This window comes from Vipera berus, assembly GCF_964194415.1.
Source record: "Vipera berus genome assembly, chromosome: Z".
In the NCBI taxonomy this organism is placed as follows: Eukaryota; Metazoa; Chordata; class Lepidosauria; order Squamata; family Viperidae; genus Vipera; species Vipera berus.
This window is the reverse complement of record NC_138205.1, coordinates 71,364,382-71,376,893: the sequence shown is the minus strand read 5'-3', so window position 1 is coordinate 71,376,893 and position 12,512 is coordinate 71,364,382. Positions and strand designations below refer to the sequence as shown.

The 12,512-nt window shown below is 39.0% G+C and overlaps 1 protein-coding gene across 1 annotated transcript in view; it reads left to right on the top strand.

The window, feature by feature from the left end:
- The window catches only part of POU6F2 (POU class 6 homeobox 2), a gene marked incomplete at its 5' end in the record, with an annotated part of 423,583 nt that overhangs the window by 395,931 nt on the left and 15,140 nt on the right, over window positions 1–12,512 (top strand). Inside the window, 2 exons of the mRNA XM_081345451.1 lie at window positions 5,733–5,939; window positions 7,147–7,315. Of these exons, the coding sequence (XP_081201577.1) occupies window positions 5,733–5,939; window positions 7,147–7,315 (376 nt within the window). The remainder of the gene's footprint in view (window positions 1–5,732; window positions 5,940–7,146; window positions 7,316–12,512) is intronic.

Here is a 12,512-nt window from a genome sequence, read left to right as displayed (position 1 = left end):
CAATCCCAGTCCCACTGGAGTACCACTTGAATACCATCAACCTTTACAACCTCACCTTAAGTCAATTGCAAAAAGTAGTTTTAACTTGGAACAGCTTTTATACTATTAATATTTTTAAACAACTAAATTGTTGTCTAACCATGATCTTGGAAAAGACTTGATAGATAGACAGAAATGCCAAACCCAATCTAAACACCTGGATGACTGTGCAACCAATGATCGTAATAATGTCTGACAATGGTCAGTTGAAGAGGATCAGTCCAAATCCAAATTAACTAGGAAAATTCCATAACTAAAGATATTGACTATTGCCAAAACTTCTGTCAGAATCAAGAGAAACATAGTCCTCTTATCCAATGTACTGACATTATCCTCTCATCTACCAAGGTTACCAAGGGTCAAAGTAAAAATTATATAAGGTAATACTATTTTAACCAATGATCAGTTTGTGGGGGGGTTGTTTGTTTTACCTTGTCAAACACATTGCATGGTCTTGCCCCAAATTATTTTGGAACCATCATATATGAATCAAGAGAGCTTATGTCTCATTCCTGTGCTTTGTTTTTGAAATTTGTCATTCCCTGCAATTATGAATTGAAAGACAAAAAAATCAATCATCAGTGATATCATACTTGTAATAGGCTAGGTGAAAAGTGTTGACAAAAAATGTTCTTTGTATTGTATTAAAAGAATGACATTGTATAAACATAATAGAAAAATATAAGCAATTTGGATTTATGGAAGCCTAGAATCCAAACAGTCTTCACAGGTCATGAAATAGAATCATTCAAGTTCTCTATTCATATGTTAAAAATATCAGAACCTCAGTTGAAAAATGTTGTGAAATTTAGTTAATACCTCAGTGTAAACTATTAATTCTTTTACTTTATAATATTGTTGTTAATGTATATGTAGTGTTAACTGTGTAATAATATTCTACTCAAGTCTATCCCCATCTTACTTTTCATGCATTATGATTATCAAGGCAAATTTTAGAAGGTAAATATAAAGATAAGAATCTAGACTCAAAGTGTAATTGAAATCAGTTTAGGGAATAACAAGGTACAGAATATTTTCTTTGAGATATGCTTAAATAATTTAAATAACAAATAAGGGCCCAAAGGAAATTTTACTAATAATAAAACATTTCTTTCCTTTTTTAAAAAAAATAAAAATACTTTATTAAACAAGTTTTAAATAAAAACAACAAGAACAGTATTACAAAATACTGAAAAGTGTGTCGAATAGAAAAACACCAAAACACCCTATACACCAAAAAACCCCAAAAACAACAACATCAAAGAAGACCGGGGAGTGTAATACTACCCCTAATTTTCTTTTTCTCATACATCCCAGGCTAAGTAACCTTTAATTACCAAATATTAGAAATCTATAATTGTATATATCTCCAAATTCTATCCCTCAAGTAGTAATACACAATCATCTGGTATTTCCCCCGTTGAAGTTAAATATTCTATTTTGTAACCATGAGTACCAGGAGTCCCAACTTTTATTAAAAAGTGATTCACTTTCCCCTTTGAGAATATATGTCATTCGATCTGACTCTGCACATAGTAATACTTTCTCTATTACTTGATAGTCTGTTGGGATTTCCTTCGTCTTCCAATATTGAGCATACGTCATACGCGCCGCTGTTGTAATATGTATTAATAAATACCAAACATTTTTAGGTACTTCTCGTGGCTTCATCCCCAAGAGGAAAATAGCTGGGTCCAATTGAAAATCATATCCTGTTATTTGAAATAACCAATTTTTTATATTGGTCCAGTAACGCCTAACCTTTGGACAAGTCCACCATTGATGATAGAAAGTGCCCCTGGCAGAATCACATTTCCAACATTTGTCATTTGCATTGGGAAACATTTTTGAAATTCGTGCGGGAGCTAAGTACCATCTATACAACATTTCCTTCCTTTATGCATTCAGAAATTTCAAGTAAAGTATTGGGCTTTAAAAGCACTAGGCCACTCAGGTATGAACTAAATCATATCCCTGACAAATATACAGTAGAGGTGACAAATACATCTGATAGACAGAGTGCCTGAAGAACTATGGATGGAGGTTCGCAACATCGTACAAGAGGTAGCAACCAAAACCATCCCAAAGAAAAAGAAATGCAAGAAAGCAAAATGGCTGTCTGAGGAAGCTTTGAAAATCACTGAGGAAAGAAGGGAAGCAAAAGGCAAAGGAGAAAGATAAAGATACACCCAATTGAATGCAGAATTCCAGAGAATAGCTAGAAGAGATAAGAATGCCTTCTTAAATGAACAGTGCAAACAAATAGAAGAAAGAAAATTGGAAAGATGAAGGGAACGTTTCATGCAAAAATGAGCATGATAAAGGACCAAAATGGCAGGGACCTAACAGAGGCAGAAGAGATTAAGAAGAGGTGGCAAAATTACACAGAACTATACAAGAACAAGGGACGCGGTGGCTCAGTGGGTTAGGACGCTGAGCTTGTCGATCGGAAGGTCGGCAGTTTGGCAGGTCGAATCCCGAGTGCCGCGTAACAGAGTGAGCGCCTGTTACTCGTCCCAGCTTCTGCCAACCTAGCAGTTCGAAAGCACGTAAAAATGCAAGTAGAAAAATAGGGACCACTACGGTGGGAAGGTAACAGCGTTCCGTGTGCCTTTGGCGTCTAGTCATGCCGGCCACATGACCACGGAGATGTCCTCGGACAAGCGCTGGCTCTTCGGCTTTGAAACGGAGATGAGCACCGGCCCCTAGAGTCGGAAACGACTAGCACGCATGTGCGGGGGAACCTTTACCTTTACCTTTATACAAGAACAAGCTTAATGTCCCTGATAACCACAATGAGGCGGTCACTGACTTTGAGCCAGACATCCTAGAATGTGAAGTGAAGTGGGCCTTAGAAAAGCTGAGCAACAACATGTGGATTGAGAACTACCACAGTTTGTTATGATCCACACAATCAAAGGCTTTAGCATAGTCAATGAAGCAGAAGTAGATGTCTTTCTGGAACTCCCTAGCTTTCTCCATGATCCAGCGTATGTTGGCAATTTGATCTCTAGTTCCTCTGCCTCTTTGAAATCCTGCCTGTACTTCTGGTAGTTCTCAATCCACATACTGCTGGAGTCTAGCTTGTAGGATTTTAAGCATAACTTTACTAGCATGTGAAATGAGTACAATGGTGCGATAGTTTGAAGATTCTTTGGCACTGCCTTTCTTTGGAATTGGAATGTAAACTGATCTTTTCCAATCCTGTGGCCACTGTTGAGTTTTCCAAATTTGCTGGCAAATTGAGTGTAGCACTTTTACTGCATCGTCTTTTAAGATTTTGAATAGCTCAGCTGGAATACTGTCACCTCCACTAGCTTTGTTGTTGCTCAGCTTTTCTAAGGCCCACTTCACTTCACATTCTAGGATGTCTGGCTCAAAGTCAGTGACCGCCTCATTGTGGTTATCAGGGACATTAAGCTTGTTCTTGTATAGTTCTGTGTAATTTTGCCACCTCTTCTTAATCTCTTCTGCCTCTGTTAGGTCCCTGCCATTTTGGTCCTTTATCATGCCCATTTTTGCATGAAACGTTCCCTTCATCTTTCCAATTTTCTTTCTTCTATTTGTTTGCACTGTTCATTTAAGAAGGCATTCTTATCTCTTCTAGCTATTCTCTGGAATTCTGCATTCAATTGGGTGTATCTTTATCTTTCTCCTTTGCCTTTTGCTTCCTTTCTTTCCTCAGTGATTTTCAAAGCTTCCTCAGACAGCCATTTTGCTTTCTTGCATTTCTTTTTCTTTGGGATGGTTTTGGTTGCTACCTCTTGTACAATGTTGCGAACCTCTGTCCAGCTTTGTTGTTGCTCAGCTTTTCTAAGGCCCACTTCACTTCACATTCTAGGATGTCTGGTTCGAGGTCAGTGACCACCTCATTGTGATTATCAGGGACGTTAAGCTCATTCTTGTATAGTTCTTCTGTATAATTTTGCCACCTCTTCTTAACCTCTTCTGCCTCTGTTAGGTCCCTGCCATTTTGGTCCTTTATCATGCCCATTTTTGCATGAAACGTTCCCTTCATCTCTCCAATTTTCTTGAAAAGATCTCTGGTCCTCCCTATTCTATTGTTTTCTTCTATTTCTTTGCACTGTTCATTTAAGAAGGCATTCATATCTCTTCTAGCTATTCTCGAATTCTGTATTCAGTTGGGCGTATCTTTCTTTTTCTCCCTTGCCTTTCGCTTCCCTCCTTTCCTCAGCTATTTGCAAAACTTCCTCAGACAGCCATTTTGCTTTCTTGCATTTCTTTTTCTTTGGGATGGTTTTGGTTGCTACCTGTTGTACAATGTTGCGAACCTTTGTCCATAGTTCTTCAGGCACTCTGTCTATCAGATCTAATTCCTTAAATCTATTTGTCACCTCTACTGTATATTCAACAGGGATATGATTTAATTCATACCTGAGTGGCCTAGTGCTTTTCCCTACTTTCTTCAGTTTAAGCCTAAACTTTGCAATGAGAAGCTCATGGTCTGAGCCACAGTCAGCTCCTGGTCTTGTTTTTACTGACTGTATAGAGCTTCTCCATCTTTGGCTGCAGAGCATATAGTCAATCTGTTTTCTGTGTTGACCGTCTGGTGATGTCCATGTGTAGAGCCGTCTCTTGGGTTGTTGGAAAAGAGTGTTTGCTATCACCATCGTATTCTCTTGACAAAATTCTATCAGCCTGTGCCCTGATTCATTTTGTACTCCAAGGCCAAACTTGCCTGTTATTCCGGTTATCTTTTGGCTTCCTACTTTAGCATTTCAATCCCCCATGATGATAAGGACATCATTTTTTGGTGTTAGTTCTATAAGGTGCTGTAGGGCTTCATAGAACCGGTCAATTTCATCCTCTTTAGCACTGGTGGTTGGGGCATAGACTTGGACTACTGTGATATTGAATGGTTTGCCTTGGATTCGAACTGAGTTCATTCTGTCATTTTGAGGATTGTATCCCAGTATTGCTTTTCCTACTCTTTTATTGACCATGAAGGTTTCTTCATTTCTTCTGAGGGATTCCTTGCCCGCAGGAAAGATATTTAAAGTCTTAAAGAGAATAGCAGATCTCCCCAGTTTCATCTGCGTTGCTTTAAAGGTGCTTGGTAGTAATTTTGACTTCGGCTGTCAGAAGCTTAATGACGAGCCATATTGCTATGGCTGATCTTTTCCCTGCCAGTTTGGAGAGCTGCCCCAGATCAAAAGGCAGGGCTGTGGCCTTCCTGCAATGAAGTGGGGGTCCCCTCCTTGCTCATCGCCCCTACGGGGCTGCTTTCAACCCTTTCCAGGGTACCCCAGCAGGATGAAATCAGATGCTGAAGATGGAATTCACCTCCATGCATCCGCAGGCACCGCGATGGCAAACCGGAAGTCTGTTATTTTGTTATTCTGAGGTATCTCCAGTTGATCAGTTGATCTCCTGTAATTGTTAGCTTTAAAACATGTCCCTTACTGTTTTGGAATTCAAGACTTCAAAGGAAGAATAGCAGAAGTCAAGCAAAATACACTAGAATGTAAGAAGACAATTTGATAAAGACTGCCAATTTATAGTAGATCAGTTACCATATATGGTCACAACTAATAAACTGACTATATTATCCAACTTTGTCCTGGACTAAATGTGAGTTTTGAAGCAGTTAAAATACCTTGTGTTCCTAGATGTATTACTTTCACAATCAAGTATTTATGACGTTCAGAATTTCTGTTTTCTATTTCTTTCAGATTATTGGAACAATTCCACTGATGCCTAATCCAGTCTCATCCAATCAAGCAGGAGGAGGAGCTCAGGGCCTTCATGTACAGCCAATTACACCACAGTTATTGACTAATGCCCAGGGTCAAATCATTGCAACAGTCATTGGAAATCAGATATTACCAGTAATCAACACACAAGGAATCACACTGTCACCACTCAAGCCAGGCCAACAGGTTAATGAGCATTAATGCATCCATTAAGCAGAATATTAAATATTAATGGGGTCATTAAGCAGAGCACCCTATGCTCTGTTCCCACCCCTTGGGATTTCCCTAGGCTTGGGCCTGCTTTCTACAGATTGAAAAGATTGAATGGAAGATAAACTTGTCAGGACAATTGTGGGAAATTGGAGTAATAGAGAGGCGATTAAATGGATACAATTGGGCTAGTTCTTCCAAAAAAACCTGTAATTAAATGGTCTTTCTCAGGGTTTTTTGTGTCATAGTTCCAGCACCTTTTTTGATGGATTTTCCAGAGTTGCATTGTTTTCCTATTGTTTCCCTTCCTATCCTCGTTTGTTTTTGAAAATGCCCCACTGGCGATGTGGTGCGAGTTGGGTCCCCTCTGGTGCTGTCTGCCTCCTCTAGGAGCCATGAGGTGCTGAAGCATCACAGCCAAAATATGGCTTGATTGGCTGGGTTGGGCCATGAGGTGTGGAAGCTGATGGTGGCAGTGGGAGATGCATAAACATGGAGGTTATGTTCCTGCATGTTCCTCCCTATCCCATCATCACTGATCACTCACTTATTTTTGTAGCTCTGCTTCTAAAAGCTCTGGAGATTACATCCAGGAGATCTCCACTATTATGGGCAGAACTCCAGAGATCCAGTGGAGAAGAGCATGCCACGCCACCCTTAGGTCATATGGTTTGCTTCCAGAATCATGCACCTTTTTCAGTTGAGCTGCAAATGATTGTAGTCACTCTAAAATGGTGCTCTCTTATAGGGGTAAGTCTATGGACAGAATGGGTTGCTATGCTTCCCTAATGTGATTTCAGGAGCCTGTGGACCACTGCAGATTGCAGCAAAGTCTCCAGAGCTCACACTAAGGAAACAGGTGGGCCTCTTTGTTCAAGGGCTGTGTGGCATAATCCCATTTTCTGAATGTCATTGCATTGTGGCCACTCCAAAAGTGGCAGACATTTCTGGTTCCTGCCACACATTTAGGAATGGAGCACACTGCTCCCAACCCCTAACACAAACTCTAGAGATCTTTTAAAGAGTGACATGGGGGAGAGGAGGAAGGTGTGGACCCAGAAGTGTGGGAAGCAGGCCCAAGACCTATAGGAGCCCAATGAGGAGGAATGATGGAGATAGGTGAGGGGGACCATTAGCTACATCTTTATTTTATTGCTGAAAATGTCTTTATCTTTGTCCGTAGCTCCAACAGCCCTCTCAAACTCAAGTAGGACAAGCAGCCTCACAGACCAGTCTTCTACACCTGACTCATAGTCAAGCATCTATATCTCAAAGCCCAGTGCGTCAGGCTTCTTCTTCCTCTTCCTCTTCCTCCTCATCTTCAGCTTTGAGTGTTGGCCAGTTAGTCAACAGTAAGTACAGCACTCTTGTCTTATTTACTCGCTGGTCTCTGTCTACTTGTTTTCCTTGCTTTTATATGGTTTTAGATTATTGGGAATCTATGGGAGGGAATCCTCTATGACTTTTCAATGATTTATGAAATGCTATCTCAAAAAGCCTTTAGGGCAGTGGATGGGTTATTCTGGGTAAGATATAAAGGGATGGGATGATATATTGATTGGATAGTGTTATTTTATTGTGGTTGTTTGATTATTGATTATTGTAACCTGACTAGATTGAAGAGGCATAAATATCCCTATAATAAATAATTAGAATAATTAAGCAGTCACTAATTGCTAAGCAATACAGATAGAAGCGGGCACAGAGAAACTGTAAGCATGAAATTTTTTAGACTAAATTCAAAGTGGAAAATATTTATGCAGTGTGCATTAATTCTGATGATATCACATAAATAATATCACATACATCAAAAAGTACTGCTTTTTTGTTTTTTAGGGACTGTTTTTCTATCCAGCAGATTTTTGATGGAACTGAAATATACCAAATTAAATTCCTATTGTAAGAGCTCCCACTTATTAAGAATCCTTACAAGCCTTTTCTGATCCTACACCGTCCCCAGCTTCCAGCACACTCTCATTAAAAGATGACAAAATTTGCCTCACATGACAAGAAAAAAGCTTTTTTTAAAAAAAAGAAAAGAAAAGAAAGGCAATGTAAAATTAAGGGAGTTTTTCTTAATTGCAGCAATTTTTAAGATGTGTAGACTTAGCTTTCCAATTCTAGGAGTTGAAATTCAAACATCTTAAAGTTGATAAGATTGAAAAAAAACATTGAACTAATGGTCAAACATGCAATATGCAAGGCAAGAGAATGTGGAAGTAGTAGTTTTCCACACAAATGACAGCCATAATGCCTGAATTTAAATTAAATTAAAAATATGAATACACATGCATACTTATAAATGCAGATTTATTTGAGTGTATATTCATATTTTTTAATTTTAAATTTCAATGATCCATTGATTTTTTTATTTTTTTTATTTTTATTTTTTTATTTTAATTCCATTTATATCCCGCCCTTCTCCGAAGACTCAGGGCGGCTTACAAGCTTAGCAGTAGCCTTCATTCTATGTATATGCCTGCTTATTAGGGCTTTCACACACACCCCAAGCGGCATTATTACAAAGTCAGCTTAATTGCCCCCAACAATCTGGGTCCTCATTTTACCTACCTACATATTGTTATTAATATGTGTGTAGATGTAGATGTATATATGTAGATGTTGGTGTAGATGCAGATGTATACAGCATATGTTGATGTAGAAGAGAACAGCCCACAGCAAGGTGGAGAGACTCAATTATAGTGGCAATAGGTGCCCTATGGAAAAAGACCAGGTTAAGAATACATCATCATGGTACATGGTCAATTGATCAATCAAGTACACTATAACCAATGAGACAAACATTTATAGTCACTTGTCTGTCCCTTTGATTTCTTCTTGCTTTTAAATGATTTTAGTCAAGGAATAATATTAATAATTAACACATACAATTTATGGGAAAAGATTCTTCTTTTTATGCCTCCCTGGTGGGAAGTGATTCTTGTCTCATGGAAAAGAAGCGTTTGAGATAGCTGTTAAAAAGTAGTCTATCTGCCTAACCCTTACAGATTATAGAAATAATAACCAAACTAATGACAAAATGTGCATTGTAATATTATGACACAAGTTCTGTCCTTTTACATGTGCACTGCAACATTGCACACAAATACATATGGGGAATAATTTGCACCACAATGCTCGTTTCATAACTTGCGTTCCCTGCTCCCTTCCTCATGTCCACGCCAACACTATCAGTAAAAACAAAGATTAAGGTTGTAGATATTTTTAAACTAGTTCTTACTTTTAGGGGGGGGGAAACCTGAGCGCAAATATAGTGCCCAGTATTGAAGTACACATTGAAAAAAGCAGGATAGTGGCTGAAAAATAGCAACAAAGAAACCCAGTATCATTATATTAATTTTGTTCAGTGCATATATATATTTCTGATGTATTTGAGCAAGTTTGCATTTTTCCCCTTTTCTTTCATATGGGACCTCTTACTTTCTCTTTGACTATATCTGGATACTGAGTTGATTTGGGATATGATAACCAAGAAATCTGTGTTTTCTATGATGCTGTAAAGAATTCCATTGTTAAGGCACCTGCATCTTATGTATTACCTAGAGAAATAAGAGGGCAGGGTAAACCAGTTGGCACTGAATAAGTAAAGAAGCCAGGGAATAATTTCTTTCTATTATTATTATTAAATATTTGTCACAGAAAGTGCCACTTGCAAATTATCTCAAAAAGCTAAACAGGATCCAAACTGAATTGGGGAAGACCAAAGAAGCCCAAGAAAGTAAAAATTAACCAAAATAGAAGGTAATAAGTCTGTGTAGCAAATATAACTTAAGCTCAACACAAAGGAGTCTTTATTTTTTATTTTGACATTCCCTTTTATTGGAAGAAAAATCAGGTCTAGTTTTAAGCCGGGAGAAAGACACTGAAAATAAAATGTAGACTGCTAAGAAAGGTCTCTGTTTATTTGGTAGCCAGAAACTAAAATGGCAGCAGCAAGAATAGAATAGAATAGAATAGAATAGAATAGAATAGAATAGAATAGAATAGAATAGAATAGAATAGAATAGAATAGAATAGAATAGAATAGAATAGAATAGAATAGAATAGAATTGGAAGGGACCTTGGAGGTCTTCTAGTCCAGCCCCCTGCTCTAGCAGGAGAACCTATACCATTTCAGACAAGTGATTGTCCAGTCTCTTCTTAAAATCTCCAGTGATGGAGTGCCCACGATTTCTGAAGGCAAGCTGTTCCACTGGTTAATTGTCCTCACTGTTAGGAACTTTCTCCTTAATTCCAGGTTGCTTCTCTCTTTGGTCAGTTTCCAACCATTGTTTCTTGTCCTGCCCTCTAGTGCTGTGGAGAACAGTTTGATGCTCTCTTCTTTGTGGCAGCCCCTCAAATCTGGAATACTGCTATCATGTCACAACTATATCTTTTTTTCTTTAGACTAGCTAAACCCAAGTCCTGCAGCCATTCTTCATATGTTTTAGTCTCCAGGCCTTTGATCATTTTATTTATTCTCCTCTGAACTTTTTCCAAGTCTCAACATTATTTTTGTAGAATGGTGACCAAAATTGGTTGCAGTATTCCAGGTGTGGTCTCACCAGGGCAGGGCTGTCAAACTCAATTTCATTGAGGGCCACATCAGCATTGCGGTTGCCCTCAGGGGGCCAGGTGGGTATGGACTGCGTGGGTGTGGCCTACTGGGTGGGTGTGGCTAGAGTGCGTATGGCCTACTGGGTGGGCATGGCCAACTCTACATCATTTGCATCAAGGGTGCCTATGGGGGCCTGGGCAGGAGTGGGACAGATCTGAGGGTCTCTGGCAGAAGGAGGGTCTCTGGGCCAGGGCCAAGGCAGTGGGGGCCATTCCCTTACTGTTTCCAGGATGGCTTCGCGGGCCACATGAAACCACTTCGCGGGCCGGATCTGGCCCCCGGGCCTTGCGTTTGACATGTCTGCACTAGGGTTTTATAAAGTGGTACTAATACTTTGCATGATCTTAATTCTATGCCTCTGTTATACAACCCAGGATTGTATTAGCTTTTCTGGAGGCAGCTGCACACTACTGGCTAGTGATCATCCACTAGGACTCCAAGGTCCATAGTTACTGTTTTTGACCCAGGTCTCACCTAATCTGTACTTATACCTTTGATTTTTCCTACCTAAATGTAAAACTTTGCTTTTCTCCACATTAAAATTCATTTTGTTGGATAGGGCCCATTGTTCAAGTTTGTCAAAATCTTTTTGGATCCGGAGCTTGTGTTCTCGGGTGTTGGCTATTCCTGCCAGTTTAGTGTCATCTGCAAATTTGATGATCCCCTTCTATTACCTCATCTAAGTCATTTATGAAGATATTAAAGAATACTGGGCCTAAGACGGAGCCTTGTGGTACCCCACTGCTTACTTCTCTCCATGTGGATTTAGTACCATTGAGGACCACTCACTAAGTATGGTTTGTCAGCCAGCTACAGATCCATCTGGTGGTGATGTTGGCTATCCCACCTTTTTCTAGCTTACTAAGCCAGCAGGTTGTGGTCTACTTTGACAAATGCCTTACTGAAATCTAAGTATACTGTGTCCACAGCATTTCACTGGTCTATTAATTTAGTCAGTTTATTAAAGAATGAAATAAGATTGGTTTGGCATAACCTGTTTTAAGCAAACCTGTGGTGGCTACTAGTTATAACTTTGTTTGCTTCTAGTTGCTCACAGATTTATTTTTTTATTATCTTTTCCAGGATCTTCCCAGGTATTAAAGTTAGACTGATTGGTCTGTAGTTTCCTGGGTCTGTTATTTTTCCTTTCTTGAAGATGGGAACCACATCAGCCCCTTTCCAATACTCAGGTACTTCCCCAGTGCTCCGGGATTTTTGAAAGATATGGTGCAATGGTTCTGATAACATCTGCCACCTCATTCAGAACTCTGGGATATAATCTGTCAGGTCTCGGTGATTTATATTCATCAATGTCAGATAGGTGTTCTCTTACCATTTTCTTGCTTATTTTAATTTTTGTTTCTAATTTGTCTTTTGCAATAATTTTTTTTTGGTATGTTGGGCTATAATTTCTTTTTGTGTGAAGACTGATGGGAAGAATGAGTTAAGCAGCTCTGCAAAGAATGAGTTAAGCAGCTCTGCTTTCTCCGTACTGCCTTTTACTTCCTTGCCATCTTCTCTCTTTAATGGACCTATAGTTTCCTTGACATTTTTCTTGTTACTAATATGTTGAAAGAACCTTTTTTTATTGTCCTTGATTTCTGTTGCAAGTTTTTGTTCATTCTGAGCTTTTGCTTTCCTGACTTCATCTTTGCATGTTCTGGCTGTCTGATAATAATCAGCTTAGTTATATGTCCCTCTTTCCATTTTTTATACTTGTCCTTTTTGTCTTTCAATTTGCCATAGAGATCATTGTGCAGCCATGTTGGTTTCTTCTTGAATTTCTTGTTTTTCTTTTTCAGTGGTATTGTGCTGGACTGGACTTTTATGATCATATTTTTCAGAGTTTCCCATGCTTCTTGAGTTGTTTTCCTCTTTAGGATTTTTGTCCATGGAATCTTTCCTAGGTTCTCTCCACGTTTGTTAAAATC